This window comes from Colletotrichum higginsianum, chromosome 6, assembly GCF_001672515.1.
Source record: "Colletotrichum higginsianum IMI 349063 chromosome 6, whole genome shotgun sequence".
Taxonomy (NCBI): domain Eukaryota; kingdom Fungi; phylum Ascomycota; class Sordariomycetes; order Glomerellales; family Glomerellaceae; genus Colletotrichum; species Colletotrichum higginsianum.
Genome location: NC_030959.1, coordinates 583,881 through 602,336, shown reverse-complemented (window position 1 = coordinate 602,336; position 18,456 = coordinate 583,881). Strand labels below are relative to the sequence as shown.

Genomic DNA, 18,456 nt, shown 5'->3' with positions numbered 1-18,456 from the left:
GCACAAAATCGACGACAAGCCTGTCTGCGGCTTTGAGGCCAGTGCACACAAGGCGAAGGCGCTCGGGGAGACTCTGAATACAGTTGGGGATCAGGTAGGCTTGGCACTTGCTGCTTTCTCTACGCGCCTGGAGCCAGGCAGAGCCCCTTTATAATTCTTTCTCACCTATTTCCTTTTCTTAGCGGACCTCGGCACACACCACTAACCGGGCTTCCAGACCATTCCGGGCAACGAAACCAACCGAGAAGGATTGCCAGTCGTGGATTGTAGAGGCCGCCGGCCACCTTATTCAAGACGGTACATCCAGTCCCGAGGTCCCTGTTATCTTTTGGCAATTCGACAGTAACTGTGTGTGAGGCACAAAAGCACCGTCAGTCAGAGGAATGTCATCGCATGCTTCTAGCTTCCTCTCTGTTGTGTTGTGTAGTATTTTGACTGCAACATGTTTCCATACCATCTTTGGCTCCGTCTTTGCCCTGAAATACAAGAATTGCATCCATCATCTAACTTCAAGTGTCCAATTCTATTATGTATGCTTTTGTGCTGTCCTTAAGGCGTGCACTAGAAATACTGGACACATTTCAAATCTTGCAGCGAGGAGGCTCTTAGTTGGCTACTACCCTTTATTGGAGCTATCTTGCAGTTAGGGGGACACGACTGCAGAGAATACAAACTTAGTATTCGTTGCTAGGAAAACAGTGTAAAAGCAATAGTACTTAGCTAATGCTAAAACAATATGTGCAATTCCCTTAAAACTAAGGATTACAGAGGGAAACACACTTACACCTACAAACTACTCTAACATTGTAAATTCATAGGTATTTGGGAGCACTTCAGCAGGAAGCAAAACCTTAGATGCAAAAGAACTCCTCGACGGGGAATTGAACCCCGGTCCCCTGCGAATCGTTTAAATGACAAGCAGATATCCTAACCACTAGACTATCAAGGATGCGCTTGATTGATGCCTGAATTCACGATCATTGTTTTCAAAACAGGAGGAAGAGAACACAATGTAACTAGGCAAAAGAAATGGCAAAAGAATCTCCTCGACGGGGAATTGAACCCCGGTCCCCTGCGAGTTGTTGCGTTGGCAATGACAAGCAGATATCCTCACCACTAGACTATCGGGGATTAGTGGATGTGTGCATCCAGTGATAGTTGGTTGAAGATAACTTGGAAAAACGGCGTACATAAAGTCTGTGCACGATTTACTAACAGTGCCAGCCCTAGCCCTTTCAGTGCATCATTGCCCGACTCTGGACACTCATGTCTTGCAACGTGCAGTAATGATGTCCTGGTCTAGCGTCGATAGTCGACTTACACACACGTAAGGATTGATGATATAGGTTCCCTGCCAGCTGCCTGCTGGGTAAGACCTCCTCCCCACACGTGTTGTGCAAGAAGTTGGAACCCCCCATCCGCCACAAGCATCCACAGCGTGCAAGTTCTTTTCAGCGATCCTCCTTCAGAAGCTCAAGCGCATCGCGGATGACGTCGTACTCATAACTGTACTTCTCCACGTCATCTTCGGTGTCTAAAAAGAAAAACACACACACAAGTCAGCCGGGGGGCCTCTACACACATCAGACACGGGGGACGAAGGCACGACTCACGGGGAACATCGCCGCTGAAATACCCGCGCTGCTCCGCGGAGAGCTGAGACGGGTCCCACCTGTGCTCCGACGACAGTAACTGCGTCGCCGCGACGCGACACCACCTGAGCTTGTTGAACATGTCCATCCGAGCCGGGACCTCGTCCGCCGACTCGACCTGGGAGAGGAGCACGCCGAGCGCGGCCGCGTCTTCGATCGCCATCGACGCGCCCTGTGCGCGTACTGGAAGAGTAGTAGGTCAGATGACGGTCGTTCTGAAAGAAAGATGAAACGACATGGCGTAAGGGGAGGGGATGGAAGGGGGGGGGGGGGGGGGGCTTACGGGGAGGCATAGGGTGTGCTGCGTCTCCGATGAGAACCACGCGGCCACGGGCGAGCCTCTCGAGCGGCGCCCGCGTGAAGAGCTGCCACTGACCGACGTCCTTTGCTTCACTGAGATCACGGCGTGTTAGTTTACCAGATCGTACAATGGGCTGGCACGCAGGCGTGGAAAACGTACCGACAGATAGACTGGATCGTCTCGGGGAATTCGGCCATGACCTTGCTGGCAAAGCCCTCGCTCTCGGATATGTCGTTTCCTGCGCGAGAAGAAGGAGAGAAAGATGAGTGAGCGACGAACAGGCATTTCACGGCCGGGGGGCGAGCAAGGTTCGACGTACCAGCGGCGTCCATGCCAAGCCGTGGAGGGTAGATGAGTCCGATGTTCTGGAGGGATCCCCTTGAGGCCGGTGATTTAGTTCGCTGTTGGCCAGTATCACAACATGGGAAGGGCGGTGCGAAAGACATCACGTACCCTCGGCAGCCGTAGATGATGACACGCTTGTCGACGTTATCAACCACCCGGAGCGACTTCAGGCCGTCGACGAAGAAGCCAGCAACCTCCGGGTCGGCCAGCACGGTTTCGGAGGGGACCAGGTAGCGCATGATGGACATGTGGTGCTGCGCCCGAGGTGCCTCCTCCACGACGCGAGACACGAACGCGGACTGGGATCGGTGGCGGCGTCAGTAACGATACGGGCGAGAAACGATCACCCCCGTCTGAAAGGGACGCTCGAGAGAGATGAAGACGAGAAACAACGCACCCGGATACCGTCGGCCGCAACCACGAGGTCCTTCCGGACGCTCGTGCCGTCTTCGAACCAGAGCGTCCCGTCATCATCGACGCCGGTCACGGACGTGCCGAGGTGGAGACGGGCGGACCGCGGCCTCTTGTCCGTCGGCTCCGTCGCCAGCCTCCTCAGCTCGCTGTGCAGGTCCACGCGGTGGAAGAAGCAGAAAGGGGCGCCGTACTTGGGCGTGAAGTCGGCGCACGGCACCACCCGTTTCTGTCCGAGGTCGGAAGGGTCGGTGAAGTATATGGACTAACATGCGAATGCGGTTAGTCATCACGTTCAGTACTTTGGGGGGACTCTTTGGTTCGAGGACTTACGTCTTCCGAGGTTGTGGCCCTGGCTTGCTCAAAGTCGAAGCCGTAGTGCGCCAGGATGCGGGACGAGTTGGGAGGCGTGCAGATGGCGGCTCCGACCTCGCTCTTGAACCGAGACTTTTCATAGATCTGCCGCGGACACAAGTCAAAAAAAACTGTCTATGGATGACGGGAAAAGTGACGGGAGAGGTAAGGTTCGGGACCAACTTCGACGTCGTGGCCGCTCTCCAGCAGCGCTACGGCCGCCATCAAACCACCAATACCGGCGCCCACGATGCCGATCCGCAGCTTCCCCCCCCGAGTCTCTAGTTCCAGAGACCGTCGTTTGCGGGATCTCATTGGATTCATGAAGACTGCCGTCGCGGATGGTCATGGCTACTGCGGGTGGTCAGAAGAGGCGTTGCGTATCGGTATTGATGACTGCGGGTATCAAGACACCTGTCGTTGCTCGGAAAGGTTTGTGAGACAGGTTGCAGGGACAGATCATAAAGGAAGACTTGAAACCGGCTTAAATACCCGGAATCGATGCGGCAACATCGCGGGTTTGAAGCGTATCGGCCCATTGCACCTCAACGGGAGCCGAAGGTGGAGAGCCGAGCCAGCCCTCCGTTACGCCGGCTCAAGATCTCGGCTCCTCTTACACCACTTCCCGGGCCCATACATTGCCAAGAAGGCCGATGATCTGCCTTGGCTCTCACGGCCCGAGCCTACATGTGCAGCTGGACTATACCTAATGTATCTCCGGACATGCCTCATCGATGATCCACTTCCTCTTTATCCTCAGTCTCATCATGGCGTACCACATCCCGTCGCCCCGCCGCCTTCGGCATATGGGGGAAGCAAGCCGAACACGTCCTCCATTGGCCATCAAGCCAAATCGTTTTCACACCAGAGGAAGCCAAATACGCCAAGGGTGAATCATACGGCACAACTGGGGCCCTCTTTCATGACACGGATCTACATCATACTTTACCTATTCGCCGGCCTCTCAAGATCACCCAGCACAAGACAAACCTCCTCAACACCAGACGGCATCCGCACACCAGTCCAGTTCCCCTCGACCACACCCCTCACACGCCTCGCCACGCCCGCTGCGTCCTCAAGCATAACGGCCGTCGCCTCTCCCTCCGCCCCTCGTAACGCGAGATGGACACCCTCGCGCACCAAATGCCACTCCTCCACCCCGTCCCCGTCCACGACGCAGACCCCCATACCGCCACCCAGACCCAGCCCCTGACCCGGACCCGGACTCTTCCCCAACACCCTCGACGAATCGACTCCGTGCCGCCAGAGAACCGTAGCCGCCTGCAACAGCGCAACCGCGTAGACATCACACAGCGTCCCGGCCGGGAACCGGACCGCCGCGCGCACCGCCCTACCCGCCCGCCACAGCGCGCCGCGGCGCTCTGCCGACTGCAAGTCGGGGACCAGCGCCGCAGGAGTTGACTGCGATCCAGAGCCGTCTGGGATCGCGAGAATGTGCATGTGGAGGACCTCGACCAGCAGTTCCGCTTCGGGGGAGACTTCGACCCCGGCGGTCCGCGCCTGGGAAGTGAAGAGGTCCAGCACCGAGGCGAGCTCGACGCGCCTCGCCGACAATATCATCGAGCTCCAGTGTCTTCCGGCTCCTCCCGCTCCCGCTCCACCGCCGCCCAAGGCGGCGAGCTGCTGGACTTCTCTAACAAGCGTCCAGAACCCAGCGAGGAAGCCGAGCACGGCAAAGCCCTCGTCGACCAGGCCGCGGCACTTGGCCACCAGTGTCGGATCATTCATGACGTCCCTTAGACACAGAGACGACGGTGCCATTCCCTGCTGCTGCTGCTGCTGCTGCTTCTGCATCCACGACGCCATCTCCTCCCTCCACTGAACCGCAGTCCGGGCCTTCCACATCCCCCTCGGCGTTGGGAACGGGACCCTCATGTCGAGGTACGACGACAGAACCTGCGTCTCGTGCGCCATCGAGACGTGCGCGTCCATAATGTACGCAGCGTACACCAGCCTGCGCCGCGCCTCGCGCGCCGCCCAACGCCGCCACGCGTCCCCCAGTTCCTTACTGTCGTCCCCGAGAGCGAGCAGGTCGTCCAGCGCCGGGCCCTCGGCACAGGATCCAATGGCGCCTTTCAGATGCCCGCCGTTCTTGATGAGGACCTGTATGCTGTTGGCGCACGCCTTGGCGAAGGCCACCTTGCGTCGGACGCCGCTGAAAAAGGCCATGTGCTGCTGGAGGAAAAAGGCCTGCGAGAGTCCAACGTCGCGCAGGGCGGCGTTGTTGCCTTCCCACTGTCCAAGCAAACGTCAGTGGAACGTGAAGAACGATTAGAGAGAGAGAGAGAGAGAGAGAGAGAGAAGGGGGAAGACAAATGTCATAAAACTCACGCTTCGGAATGACGACACCCAGACAACCTCCTGCATCGCGAATCCGAACCTCCGCGCCACCACCGACCCGGTCCCGAGCGCTCCGAGCGCCACCACCATGCCCAGCAGCTCCGGCCGCTGCCCATCGAGCTCCAGCGTCGGGAGATGCACGACGCCGTTGATCCCGCCGGCCCGGCTCGCCTCCGCCCATCCCTGCGCGTAGACGTCCACGAGCGCGCCCAGCGCCCCCGTCGACGGGAACGCCGCGAGCACCGGCGCCGCCGCCGCGTGCGACGTGTTGTCGAGGATCATGCGCACGAGCGAGTTCCGCGCCGTCGCCGAAAAACGCGGCTCTGCCAAGCCGGCGCTGGGACCTGGGCCATGGCTGGGCGGTCCAAGGTTCGCCTCGTCCGCGGCCAGATGCAGCCTCTCCATCTCCTTGTTCTCGCTACTTTGCGGCTCCCAGAGGCCCGTTGCCGTTGACAACGTCTCGCAGGTCTGCGTACTCGCGGGCGAAAAGCCGTGTTGCTGCACAACGTTGGGCGCGAAACCCGGGGTGGCGGCGGTGTCTGTCGCCGTCATATCGAATTGGCTCTGTAGGTACGCCATGTCCGCCATCGCGAGGTCCCAGTCGACCCCGAAAGAGAAGTCCCCGGCCATGCAGCCGTCTTCCTCGTGCGTTGGTGTGCCCTCTGAAGCGTGCGGGCTGATGAGATAGGGCATAGGGGCGATGACGGGCAAAGGTGCGTTGGGGAGTGCTCGGCTGGCTCCAGGAGGTATCTCATTCTGGCTAGGAAAATCGGCGTCGATCCAGGCGGGATCCTGCTGTCGTTGCCCTTCGTCGGCCTCGCCATAGTCCCTGACATCCCCGTACTCGCACCTCGCCCCCTTGCCCGTACACCGCAAACAGGGCTTCCTTTCGGAACACTTCACCTTGGCCTCCTTGCACAGTCTGCAAGCCTGGCCGACTCTGACGCCTGCACCTAGCACCCGCGTTCCGGGCTCGTCGTCGTGGGTCGCCTCGTGTCTCCTGAGGATATCCAGCCTCCCAAATGCCTTGCCGCACGACCTGCAAGGATAGGGCCGCTGCTTGGTATGTATGGACCGCACATGCCGTGCGAGGTGCTCCGTCCGATGATAGCGTCGTTGACACTGAGAGCACTGATAGAGAGCTTGCTTTTCTACTCCCCGGTTAGATTCGTGTATATGCATGCCGAAGGATGGTTGCCGGGTTGTGGTGTTAAGGGAGGGAAGACAGAGTTCTGCTATGAGTGGGATGGACAATAAGCTTATCTCGTACCCGCGGAATGATCAGTGAGAGAAAAAGTATCATTACACGCACTAACCCTGTCTGTCACTCGCTCATCTGCCGGAGGACGAACCAAGCCGGTACTTGTCCGTGGCTCCGCCTTCGGGCGTCGGCCAACCTGTAAACTCCGGCTGCCGTTCGCGCTCCGCTCTCGGCGCTTGCGGATGACAGACGAGCCGAATTGTTGCCCGCCTCCAAGTGGCGAAGAATACAATCGTCAGCCCAAACGGAAACAGTACCCAGCACGACGTACTTCGGCGTTGACGAATCTAGATGATGTCAAGAGCCCTTGTGCCATGCAAAAACGGGCCCACCTATACACAAGTCACCCGACAGGAGACTAAGCCACGGGCCGTTGAGGCGCATATACACTGCTATCGTTATTCATACGAATCAAGTAAAGAAAGTACCTGCTGGGTACGGGTATCGACGCCCCAAGCCAAATTTCCACGTCGGGGAAAAGCTAATGATACAGGTCCGATCCGCCAATGCCTTGTTTACAAATATGCTCACGAACACACACACACACACACACACACACACACACATCCCGCGCACACTGACAATCAGCGACTGCCAAAGAAAAGCCTATCCTAGAACTTTGGCGATGGCTTGCGTTGTCGTCTCCCCCTCGTACCAGGCCTAGGAGGCAGTGAGCTGGAGGGGATGAGTCCCCTTGCGCTCGCTGACCCTGTTGTCCGTCTCTTCGCCGGCACGCTCATGGCCCGCGAGCCGGCCCTGGACGACCTCCTTAGACTGCTCTTGTTGCTGTCGTCCTCATAATCCGCATCGATACTGTCTTCCGCATAGCTCTCTTGAGGTGGTGAGCTGGGCGGGCTCGACGACAATGTGACGACCTGAGAGCCGGGAGGAACCAGAAACGGAGATTCCCTCCGTTCTCGCCTTCGCAGCAGAGGCTTGATATCCCGCGTCCCGGCAGATGGCGAGCGTGTCGTCGATATTACAGCGGGCTTGATGTCGGGCATGTCTACAGAGTCGGATAGAGATGATGGGTCTGGCTGGCTGGAGTTGGGAAAAAGCCGCTTTCGTGTGCTTCTTAGATTCTGCGGCAGCTCATCGTGTTCCTCTTCTTCGTCCTCATTGCGAGCCTCGTCAACCAAACGCATGGCCGCCTCGTACTCGTCGTCACATTGTACGATCGGTTTGCGAGATGCGATGGCCGACACCACTTGAGATTGGGAAGGGCTTTGTGTATGCTTGTCCAAGTTTTGTTGCGAGGCGGTTCGGGCCAGGCTTTCCAGCGACGGGAGCGACTCGTCTGTTGAAGGCGCAACAGAGCCCTCCTGGGCCCTCGTTGGCGTCTGCGCTCTGGGTTTCGGGGTCGACGCATCAGCATCGAGGAAAGAGCCGTCCCCCGTGTCGCTGATCTGCGGCAGGTCATCGCCCAAGTTGAAGCTGTAGTCATCAGGATCAAGTTGCCGACCGCTTCGAACGCTACTCGCAGAAGATAGCGGCGCGGCAGCTTCTCCGCCGTCACCAGTGAACCCCACAACAGGATTGGCCTCGTTGCCTGCTTGCGACGTGCTATCGCCGACCATGCTCTCCTGGGAAAGAGGAGACTTTGACACGACGCGGGACGCTCCCGCAGCCTCCTGCATGTCTAGCAGCTGGCGGGAAGGGCTGCTGGTTTTACGGCGGATGACGGAGGGTGAGACATCCTTGCGGAAGCCCGCTTCCTGTATCATGATGCTGATCTCATGGCGGCGGTCCGAGGAAATGGAGAGAGCATTTCCATTCAAGCTCTGGGAGTCCGCTTCTTCCGTGGTTGGCGCCGGGAGTTGGTCCCTGGAATTGCTGTTCCTTCCAGGGGTAGGCACATTCTCTTCGTCTATGGGTTCCGCACTGTCCATCTGCATACCGGAGGCGTCGTGACTAGTGTGAACGTCTCCCGAGGTAGCGTCAAGGTGGGGGTTACTGTCCATGACGACTTGAGGCTGCGCGTCATCCGTATTAGCCTTGGCTTGACCATCCTTTGCATTGACTGGTAACTGACTTCCATCTATAGGCGCCTCGGACTGGCCGGGATTCTCCGCATCGATGTGGAATGGCTCGGTGTGGCCGTCATAGACCGTCTCATGAACGATGCTGTCCGTCGGAGCAGCGCTTGAGTCTTCCTTGCCGGCGGCTTCGGCCTGGTCCTCCAAGGGTAGCTGCAGGATCTTGGGCTCGATGAGGTCTGTGTAGTTCAGTCTGCGGTATCCCTGGTCGGGTTCGTCGTCCACTTCATCTTCATCGTCGTCGGGCGCTTCAAACCGATCGTAAATCCTCTCTCCCGTGTCTTCGTCGTACTTCTTCTCCGTCTGGCCAACATTTCGATCTCGCCGAGCCAGAAGGAACTCGAGATCCATCGCTTCCTCATCATGCACTCTGACGAGAACGCCAGTCAGGCTGACAACTTCGGGCTGCCAGTTGGTCGCAGAAGACAGGAGCCACTGCTTCCAGGTGATAACCATGCCCAACTTTGCTTCCCCTGCCCGGAGATCCGAAAGGGTGTTCAGGTCCGAAGGTAGCGAAGGGAGATCGTCAATGTCTGTCGCTTGGCTCCCCTCAGCAGTGGCTTTGGCAACTATAGGTTCTTCGTCCGGCGGGTCATCATAGTTGAGAGTCGTGTCGCCCTCCTCCAAAGACTCGACAGCATCCGAGAAGGTTACGCCAAAGCTCTCCCCAGCTACTCGGCGCTTCTTGGACACTTGGGAGTCTCCGTCCTCGTAATATTGAGCCTGATTGCGCTGTACGCGCTTACGCTTGCCCCCGCGCTTATTCTTCGAACCAAACCATTCCTCCACTTGCTGTTGGGGGTCCCACCGCTGGACAAAAGGAAATGGCGGTTCCGAGAGCTCGATTCCGTCATGACAGCATTCTACGGCTCGGTAAGCGATTTTCTCGCGCCAGGCTTCTGGGTCTTCCTCTACCGGTTCTTGTGTTCGGGACGATTCGCCAGGATGCGGCGCCGCCTCGATCAGACGAGTGTTGGTGTGTGGGCGAACGCCCTTCATCAGGTCTTTTCGGATCCGATCTTCATCGGCTTTGGTTTTGGGGTTCTTGAGGCCCAGTGACCCCATTAGCATCCGGCGAGTGGCCCCGATGTTTGGCTTCATCCGGCGCCGGGCAGTTGCTTCTTCCACTTGCGCATCAGAGGGTTGCGGAGCCTCTGTGGCGTCAGCGCCGGCGATGGAGGGTTGATCAACTTCCATCTCTTGCGGGCTAGGGCCGGACATCTCCAGTGATGATTCTTGGCTGAAGCGCTCGGCTGGACCGTCAGATGCAATCGCGTTGAGCAGTGCTTGCTTTCTCGCGAGGAACGCTGCCGCATCTGCACTGGCCGCGAGAGCAGGATTCTGAGATTCTACGCCGTCTTGATCCGACATGGACTTGCCAGCCGCCAGTTGCTTGGCAAGTTTTCGCCTGGCATTCCTCTTCTGAGTTTTGCTCAACCCTTGGCCTGGAGGAACATTAGGTTGCTCCTGTGCAGGTGCGGCTGCCGCAACTGGGGCGGCTCGAGGTGCCTGTGCGGGTATCTGTACGGGCTGTTGTGGTTGGGAAGGTTCCAAAAGTCGGTGCTGGCCGGAGAGAGTCTTGCTGGGAATCTCCTCAGGCTCAGAGTCAGACTCGGAATCAGAATCAGAGTCGTCGCTGCTGCTGTCTGCCTCTGAAGAACCCGAGGATGAGCCTGACGAAGAGACAGAGACAGCGTCATGCCTTCTTGAGGGACGTTGCTTCGCGGCTGTAACACTTGCGTCGGCACTGGCAGCGCTTTCCGAGCCCGAATCATCATCCGGACTGGAATTTCCCTGGCCATCAGAGTCTGCGTTGTCTTGGTTCAAGACCGGCCCGGCACCCTCTGATTCATCGGAATTGTCCTCGTCGTCTTCATCGTTATCGTCGTCATCGCCCCCATCATCGGAAGAGGGTTCTGACGAGTCGGCTTCGTCCTCGTCATCGGAAGGTTCCTCCACCTCCTGATCCGAGTCGGATGCTGCGGCTGCGGCACTGGAACCAGAGCTCGAATCCGAATCCGAGTCAGAATCAGAACCAGAGTCAGAAGACGAACCCTCTTCTACGCTTTTGAGGTCACTATCCCCATGGGCATTGTGGTTGAGAGTTGTGGACAAATTCTCGTCGTCGTCCTCTTCATCGTCCTCATGCTGTCCGGAGCCATGCGAAGCCCTTTCGGAGGGACTCGACTCCCTAAGAACGAGTTCCCGTCCCGCGTTGGGTTCGGCGTGTCGGATGGGGCTGCTAGACAAGCTTCTTGCCTGGTGATCCAGGGTTTGCTTGAGACTGAGGCGTGCGCTGAAGGCTTTACGAAGCTTGCGGTATGCCTTTGCTGAATCCTTGTTGTATCTTAACAGAGCCTCCTCGATGGCGGACACCTGGGCATTCGGGAACGCCGCTCTTAAAGCTGCAATCTTGTCCAGAGTATCCAGATCGAGGCGGTGTCTGGCAGCTCGTGCGTTTGACCTGACGAGCGCGTTGCTGGCAGAAGGCGCTGGAGAGTGATCTGAAGCGTCAAACGAGTGAAGACTGCTGCCTGGTCCACTCGATGCTCTCTTGCGTTGGATATTCCATAACTCCTCGATTATTTCCCCTTCTCGCATATCGGCGTTGTCTTCTCGAAGCAGTCGCAGCTCATCCTGGATGTCGGCGTCCTCTGAATCCATGTCGTCGTCCTCAGCTGCATCGGGGCTTGGTTCGAAGTCCTCCTCGTCCTCAGAATCGTCATCCGTGTCGGCGTCGGCGTCGGCGTCGTAGAATCGAGTGCGAAGCTTGACGCTCGCTGGGTCATCGTTGGCTCTCGTGGATCCATACTCTAGCATCGGAAGCTCGTCACCGTCCTCCGAAGGAGAGTCTTCCTCACCGTCGTCGTCGCTACCGTAGGTGATTCGAGCCTTCTTCCTGGGTGGGAGGGTGACGGCAGGGCGGTCTCGAGGGGATCGTAGCCAGGAGCGCCCGAAAGCAAGGCCATCAACGAGGTGTCTTCCGTCGACGGATATTTGGTGTCGGCCGCTCAGTCGTCGTCTCTTGAGATCGCCGGTCAGAAGAGGTCGAATACTAAGAAGCAGGCGTCAGCTTGGATCAGGCGGAAGGGCAGGAGCGAAACAAGAGGGGCTTACAGGACTTGGTCATCGTCCTTGAGGACCTTGTTCACAAGGTGGAAGTGGACGCATTCGAAGCCGTCGCCAGAGGCATCCTTAAGCTCGACGGCGTAGTCTTCCAGGCCCCATTCGCCGCTCTCTAAGGGAACGACCTCATTGACCTGGGCCAGAAGCTTCGAGATGGTCAAGTCCTCGTCGGCGGTCGCGTTCCAGAGAAGTTTGACATCAGGGACGCCGTGGCGTCGCACCACCAGGCGCAAGCGCAAGTCCTTCGCCATCTTGGCCGCGTGGAGGGGTATTAATTCGTATGGCGCGCGGTGTGATGCATGAAGGATCGAAGAGATCGCCGTCGGTAAGTTTGTATCGTCGGATTAGAAAGAGATAGAAAGGGAAAAAACCAGTGAGAAAGGGATGGAAAGAGAGGCAGAAAAGAGAAGGAATCCGGTAGAATGAAGCACTGGAAGATGGCAGACGGATGCGAGTTGATCAATTAGACGCGTCGCAAGGTCGGACACAGAGAAGGGCAAGAGCTGTGGCAGCTCCAACCAACCGCGACTTCTACGATTGACGCAAATTTGTGGAAAGTGGGGCCGGACCGTTGAGACCAAGCCGATGTACCTCTGTACTTGTATACGTACCTGTGCACCTTTCTGCCTACCTAGGTACCTAGGTACCCAGGTACACCCAGGTAGGTGGGCACGATAGAGGGCTGCCTCGGTAGCAAACACCATCAATCAGGCTTCTCTCGGAAGGGTATCACCAAGTGAAGTGCTTCCTACCTATACCAAATAGTCTTCATGCAAGACTATCTCGGTCCAGTACAGGATATCTAGGACCTGGCAATGCGACGAGAACCAGAACGTTGGCACGACCTGGAAACTCATGAACACTGAGGTCCATCTCGAGAACTGCCCCAAGCCAAGCAGTGTGTAGTACATGCTGCGACTGTCCTTCACCTCGCTCGGTTCAATGATGCTTTATTGCGCCAGCATATCTCTGCCTACTGGCCTCCTAGATACTCAATCATGACTTCTTAGTCCATCTTTTTTTTTATCCATCAATTGCTGCGAGTCCAATATCCAACGGTATTCGTGAATACCTCCAAGTGTTGTTTTGGGGATTTTCAAGATGACAGAACATGCCCAAAGACGCCCGACCCCCCAGGTATTCGTCTCACAAAACAATCCAAACGCCGTGTGTCTACCCCCCTAGGAATGCTTTGATCACTTCGACCGCCGACCAACACAACCTCCATATCTTGTCCACCATCAGCGCAGCGCACCTATGTAGGATATATATATATACTCGTGCCGCTAGTCACCCAACCCAAGCCCTCACGACGGCATGCCGCCCATGTCGAGCATGTGTCCCATCTTTTCAATCTGCGTAAGATAAAAGTTAGCAAGGCCTATTCGCACTTGGGAAATCGGGGCCTGTAAAACAGGCGTACCTTTGTCTTGAGGTATCCCTCCACCTCGTTGCTCCGGAACCCGCCCCTGCCCTTCCAGGAAAGCGGCACCATGGCCACGCGCTCGGTCACGCGGACCTCGCGGTTCGGCCCCTCCACCGCCCGGATCTTGTCCGGGTTGTTGGTGAGCAGGCGCACCTCGTGCTGGCCGAGGTCTAGTAGCATCGACGTCGCGAGGCCGTAGCTGCGCGCGTCGGCCGGGTGGCGCAGCAGCAGGTTGGCCTCGACTGTGTCGGAGCCGAGGTCCTGCAGGTTGTACGCCTTGAGCTTCTCGCCGAGGCCAATGCCGCGGCCCTCCTGGCGCAGGTAGATAATGATGCCGCCGCTGGTGTTGCCGGGCAAGCTCATAAGCCGCGCCGCCTCGTCGAGCTGCTCGCCGCAGTCGCACCGCGCCGACCAGGCCGTCTCGCCCGTGTAGCACTCAGAGTGGATGCGCACGAGCGGCGGGCCGCGATGCGCGGGCGGCTCCTCGGCCACGGGGGTTGCGACACCGCCGGACATTCCGCTCGTCGAACGTCCCGGAAACAGGCGGCCAGTGTAGGCACCGCGGATCATGCGGTCCATCTCGGTCTCGCCCGGGCGCGGCGCGTCGAGCGAACTGCTCCGGATGTGCGGGCCGAAGACGATGGCTAGGTGCTCCTTCTTGTCGACGTTGTTCTGATAAAGGTGCAGGAACATCTCAGTGCCGTTGACGGTGGGGATGCGCGCCCGCACAATGCACTGGACCTCGGGCAGGGTTTCGAGGAGTCGCGGCCGCTTGGTGCCGCAGCCGCCGGTGGGCACGGAGCTGTCGACGGGGACGCCACGCGGGGCCTCGCCGGTAAGGGGCGTCGAGGTGCCGGGTGTCGCGGGCGGCGTGAAGGCGGGAGACAGCAGGGAGGGCGGCGGGATCTGGGCGCCTGAGGTCGTCGAGACGGCGTCGTCGTCTTCGGCTCTCACGGAGGCGACGGCGGGGTTGGATAGGTCCAATTGCTGGGGCTCCGAGTTCGCGACGGCGGCCGAGGCATTGTCGGAGGGGCCGTCTAGGGGCTTCGTTTTCGGAGAGTAAAAGGACGGGAGCTGGTTGGTTTCTTCGTGCCAGTCCTTGGGCGCATCAGCGCCGTCTGGCCTTCCTTCGAATCCGGGCATCGCAGGCCGCGGGGAGAGGGTAGATTTGATATGAAGTCGCGGAAGTGGGGGGAGTAAGAGGAGGGGGGTGGGTGGAATTGATGCGTGGATTAAGTTGAGATGTAGAAGGGCCAACTCCGATAGGTGTCCGTCGGTTGGGTGTAGAAAGAAGAGAACAGACACGAATGGGTGAGCTTGGAGTGGGAAGAAGCCAGTGGTCGCAAGCAGGTTGAGCAGGGCAATGACGGCGAATACAATTAAACCGATGACCGGTTCCGCTCCGAACAGCGAGGTGGTGAAATGCGGTGGATGGTCGTTGTGTCGCTGGTGGTGGTGGTGTCAATTAGTCATGCAGCGAGGGGGATGACAGTGCTAGGTGCAGTGAGAGAGTGCCCTGCGCATTTCGCCGAGGTTCCGCTCACACACGCGCGCGGGGTGTTCCAGTGTTCCAGTGTTCCAGCGTCCAAATGTGTCTCGAGCCAGGATTTCAGGGTCTCTTTGGCGGGGTCGGCTGTTTTCCGCTGAGTGTTCGCCGTTCGGGAAGCCCTATATGCCAATCAGAGCGCCACGGCTTTTGGGTGGGGCTCCGGTCAGCGGCTGATTACATCATCACATCCTTGAATTGGCTAATCCAGACCGTCGAACTTCTCATTTGGACGGACTGCAGCTGCGCAGGTTCACTCAGCATTTACCCTTCATCAGGGGTTTTTTTTTTTTAAGTTTCTAACAAAGAGGACAATCAAAAAGCTACCAAAAATTCACCGTAAAAGAATGAAGCGGACTTCGAGAATGCAAAACAGCATACTGCCATACTTGAACTACTCGGAACCCGAGGGCAACCGGACCAAGACATGATCCAATGAACGGACGCCCCGCTTATGGAATGTTCAGTCCTTAGTCAGCCTTGACAATCAACCGCGCGCTGCACGAAGCCAGAGTTCTTGGCAGTAGCCAGCCAGTAAGCCAGAACCCACCCTCACCACCATCATCGACATTGCTCACAGTCCCTCTGGCGCATGGCAACAAGACTCAAAACGTCGCGTTGGCAACCTGGCAAACCCGGCGTCCTCGACAGGTCGTCGGCGCCCGAAGGTGCACACGGCCTCCCATCCGATCTGCCCCTTTGCGCGGGTTCCTGCATCGGCTGCATGCTCTTTGCTCATCCCGGCCTGCCGAAAACCTTTCCATCGGGCGGGATGCACATGGATGATGGGATGGTTCCGGTAACATCAAACCCCTCTAGGCCTCGAGCAGTTGTTGGATGTCCGTCCAACCGACACGATACCGTATGTATGGTTGACCAAGAGTGTATCTGTACTCGAGTCGCGGTCCCGTTCTCTTGTGCCTGAGTGAGTGCCTTTGGGTCAAATCACCATGGAGCGGCAAACACGCTAGCCGAGTCAGGATGGCTTAGGTCGCCCCCTGTCCGCGAAACACAGACGTTGGCGTTTGGCGTTGGCTGGCGTTCGTCGCGTTACAATGCATCATGATCATGGATGTGCTGTCAAGTGAGTCACAGCCGCAGCAACAACCAGTGACCACAACCTCCCGTTTCAATCCTTTCCTGACCGCATCCCCCTCCCCCCAGTTCCCGTCCAGGCAGAACGCGGCTCTCGCCAGCCAGACTCCAGACGGCCAGAATGCTATGCCAACAGCCCGTGCGAGTGACGCGGGAACCATTGGCCGACACGCTCCCGTTGTTGCTGCAAGCCTGCACGACGCTACGCACCGTAACTGGATGACAGCCATCGTATGCGAGGCTCTTCCCGGGCCGACATAGTCGGTTGACTGCCTTTGTTTACACTCCGACTGTATCCACCAGAGTAGCACGATGAAGCCAACCTAGTGGTTGTCGTCGATTTGTTTCTTGTTGTGGCCAACACGCTGCCCTCATCCAGTGGATGTGCCCTCCCCCCTGCCACATGTGCCTGGGATACGAAAACATCGCCAACTGGCTCACTCTTACTTTTACTCTCACTCTTATTCTCACCTCTCACTGTCTCACTCACTTACTCGTGGTATAAGAAGTTCGAGTGACTTCTTTCGTCTCACTGCATCTCCCCTACCTTCTAAACAACACAATCTGCAAGCATCATACAACAATTACACCACTCATTTAGGGGACCTCGACAATATCGACTGTTCATAAGATCACCACCACGAAGCGATACCACATCTCGCCCACCGTCACTCAGCAACATTAAATCATACTTCGTAAACTTTCACTCACCCACATCAACTTGACTTCATCAACATATCACTGCCATCACTACACTCCCTCGAGCATCTCGACTTACACACGTTCTTGAAAATGGAAAACACAAACGTCATCGCCTGGCTGCTCCCTTCCACCACCAACCAGCCCGCTCTCGAAGCCATCCGTATGCCCCAAAATAACACCAGAAGGGTCGACACGATCCCCTCATCATACGAGCCCGTCGTCCAGACACCAAACCCTGACGCCGCCGCGCCCTCGACGCCCACCATCGACCCCTCCGTCCTCACCCAGACCTCGTCCTCCTCATCGCCACCCCAACCCAGACCCCGCCCGGCCCTCGAGCTATCCTTCACCAACCCCCCCAAGAACCATCTCGGCTTCGTCCTCGGCACCGATCCGGATGCCTGCGACGTCGTCCTCCCCCCACTCCCGGGCATCAGCCCCGTCCACTGCCACATCACCTTCGACTCCGAGAAGCGCCTCATCCTCCGCGACACCTCTGACGCCGGCACCGCCGTCTGGTACGACGCCGACAGCAACGGGGACCGTCGCCGCGAGTCCTGGCTGCTGAGCAGCGGCTGCACCTACGGCTTCCCCTCCATGGTCGATCGCGTCGTCATCGACATCCAGACCGTGCGCTTCCACGTCCTCGTCAACGACGCCCACCTCCTATGGCCCGACATCTACCAGCAGAACGTCGACGCCTTCATGTCGAGCCTCGCGAGCGGCGGCACTGTTGCTGAGAAGGCACCAACGTCGTCGTCGCCGCCCGTCGTGATGGACCGAGACGGCGACCTGGACGTGTGCGACTTTTACTACAACTTCGACTTCGAGCTCGGCTTCGACCTGAGCTTCGACTACGACTACGACTTCGACTTTGACATGTCGGACGCCGAGGACGGCGACGAGATGGACTTCCTCCCGCCGGTCCCCTCTGTCGTTCCGCCCGTGTACGTAAAGTACCTGCTCACCTCGGACGACGGCATGCCGCCCGAGACGTACCTCTGGAACACGACGCGGCCTTGGGAGCCGATGGTCAAGGTCGCTTGCTGAGGGGGGGAGCGCCACTTATACGTTTGTCTAATAGGAGCAAGGATATGCATGAGAAGCGTTGAAGATTCGTGTACCATCAGTCTACGGGGTTAATCGATACCATTTTTCTTTGTACGGTGAGTGTTGGGAGCGACGGTTTTTTTGATAGCACAGTAGGCTGTGAGATTGTAGATCAAATAGCAAAGAACAATCCAAGAAACTAAGACCAACCATGTAAATGAGAAACTCTCCCATGACGTCGACTTCGTGAGAAGACCTGTTTCGAAGCAGCAGCAGCAGCAGGTATCATCGAAATGCGTGTAAATGGTCCCGCTTAGCTCACAAGCACACTCACTCGAACAACCCCCATTTCGATGCGTTCATCTTGCAGGCCACTGTCCACATTCCCTACGATCCACATTTCATCTTTGAGATCTGGGGGGGCAGAGATCTCAGAGAGTATTGACATCGCACCCACAACTTCCCCGGCATCGCAGGATCGGGTCCGGGGATCCTCAACAACAATTAGTAGAAATAGCTGCAACCCCAGGCCGGGGGCGCTTCTTTTTCTCCTCCTGACCCTGACAGCAGTCGTATTTTACCCAAGGGGAAGCCAAGGGGGAGGACGATTTCCCTCCTTTCAGCCCTGATAGATGATGTTGCTCTCGGGCATCCTGGCCGCGCCCAAGATCATTGCGAGTTGATCGCCGCGCTGTTCTTTTTGTGACTCGAGACGTGCAGCTGGCCTGGTCCGTCTGCTGCGTCCCCCGTGTCGGGTGTAAAACCTAGACTTTGATCATTGCAAGTAACT

General features: G+C 57.8%; 5 protein-coding genes across 5 annotated transcripts; 1 reads left to right on the top strand and 4 right to left on the bottom strand.

Moving 5' to 3' along the window:
• Positions 1–1,451: 1,451 nt before the first annotated feature.
• On the bottom strand, positions 1,452–3,387 carry CH63R_08592 (putative Salicylate hydroxylase; the record flags this gene model as incomplete). The annotated part of the gene is made up of 8 exons (XM_018303566.1): positions 1,452–1,534; positions 1,614–1,835; positions 1,936–2,045; positions 2,113–2,331; positions 2,407–2,597; positions 2,696–2,974; positions 3,043–3,168; positions 3,247–3,387. 8 exons carry the CDS (start codon positions 3,385–3,387, stop codon positions 1,452–1,454), a joined length of 1,371 nt encoding a protein of 456 aa, XP_018155589.1.
• A 621-nt stretch (positions 3,388–4,008) lies between these two features.
• Positions 4,009–6,606, bottom strand: CH63R_08591 (C6 transcription factor; the record flags this gene model as incomplete). The annotated part of the gene is made up of 2 exons (XM_018303565.1): positions 4,009–5,319; positions 5,416–6,606. The coding sequence occupies 2 exons, from the start codon at positions 6,604–6,606 to the stop codon at positions 4,009–4,011; spliced, it is 2,502 nt and encodes an 833-aa protein (XP_018155588.1).
• Positions 6,607–7,296: 690 nt separating this feature from the next.
• Positions 7,297–12,098, bottom strand: CH63R_08590 (uncharacterized protein; the record flags this gene model as incomplete). The annotated part of the gene is made up of 2 exons (XM_018303564.1): positions 7,297–11,776; positions 11,839–12,098. The coding sequence occupies 2 exons, from the start codon at positions 12,096–12,098 to the stop codon at positions 7,297–7,299; spliced, it is 4,740 nt and encodes a 1,579-aa protein (XP_018155587.1).
• Positions 12,099–13,154: 1,056 nt separating this feature from the next.
• On the bottom strand, positions 13,155–14,416 carry CH63R_08589 (GTP cyclohydrolase II; the record flags this gene model as incomplete). Its single annotated transcript, XM_018303563.1, has 2 exons — positions 13,155–13,202; positions 13,271–14,416. The coding sequence occupies 2 exons, from the start codon at positions 14,414–14,416 to the stop codon at positions 13,155–13,157; spliced, it is 1,194 nt and encodes a 397-aa protein (XP_018155586.1).
• A 2,290-nt stretch (positions 14,417–16,706) lies between these two features.
• On the top strand, positions 16,707–17,666 carry CH63R_08588 (Camk family protein kinase; the record flags this gene model as incomplete). Its single annotated transcript, XM_018303562.1, has 1 exon — positions 16,707–17,666. One exon carries the CDS (start codon positions 16,707–16,709, stop codon positions 17,664–17,666), a length of 960 nt encoding a protein of 319 aa, XP_018155585.1.
• Positions 17,667–18,456: the final 790 nt, after the last annotated feature.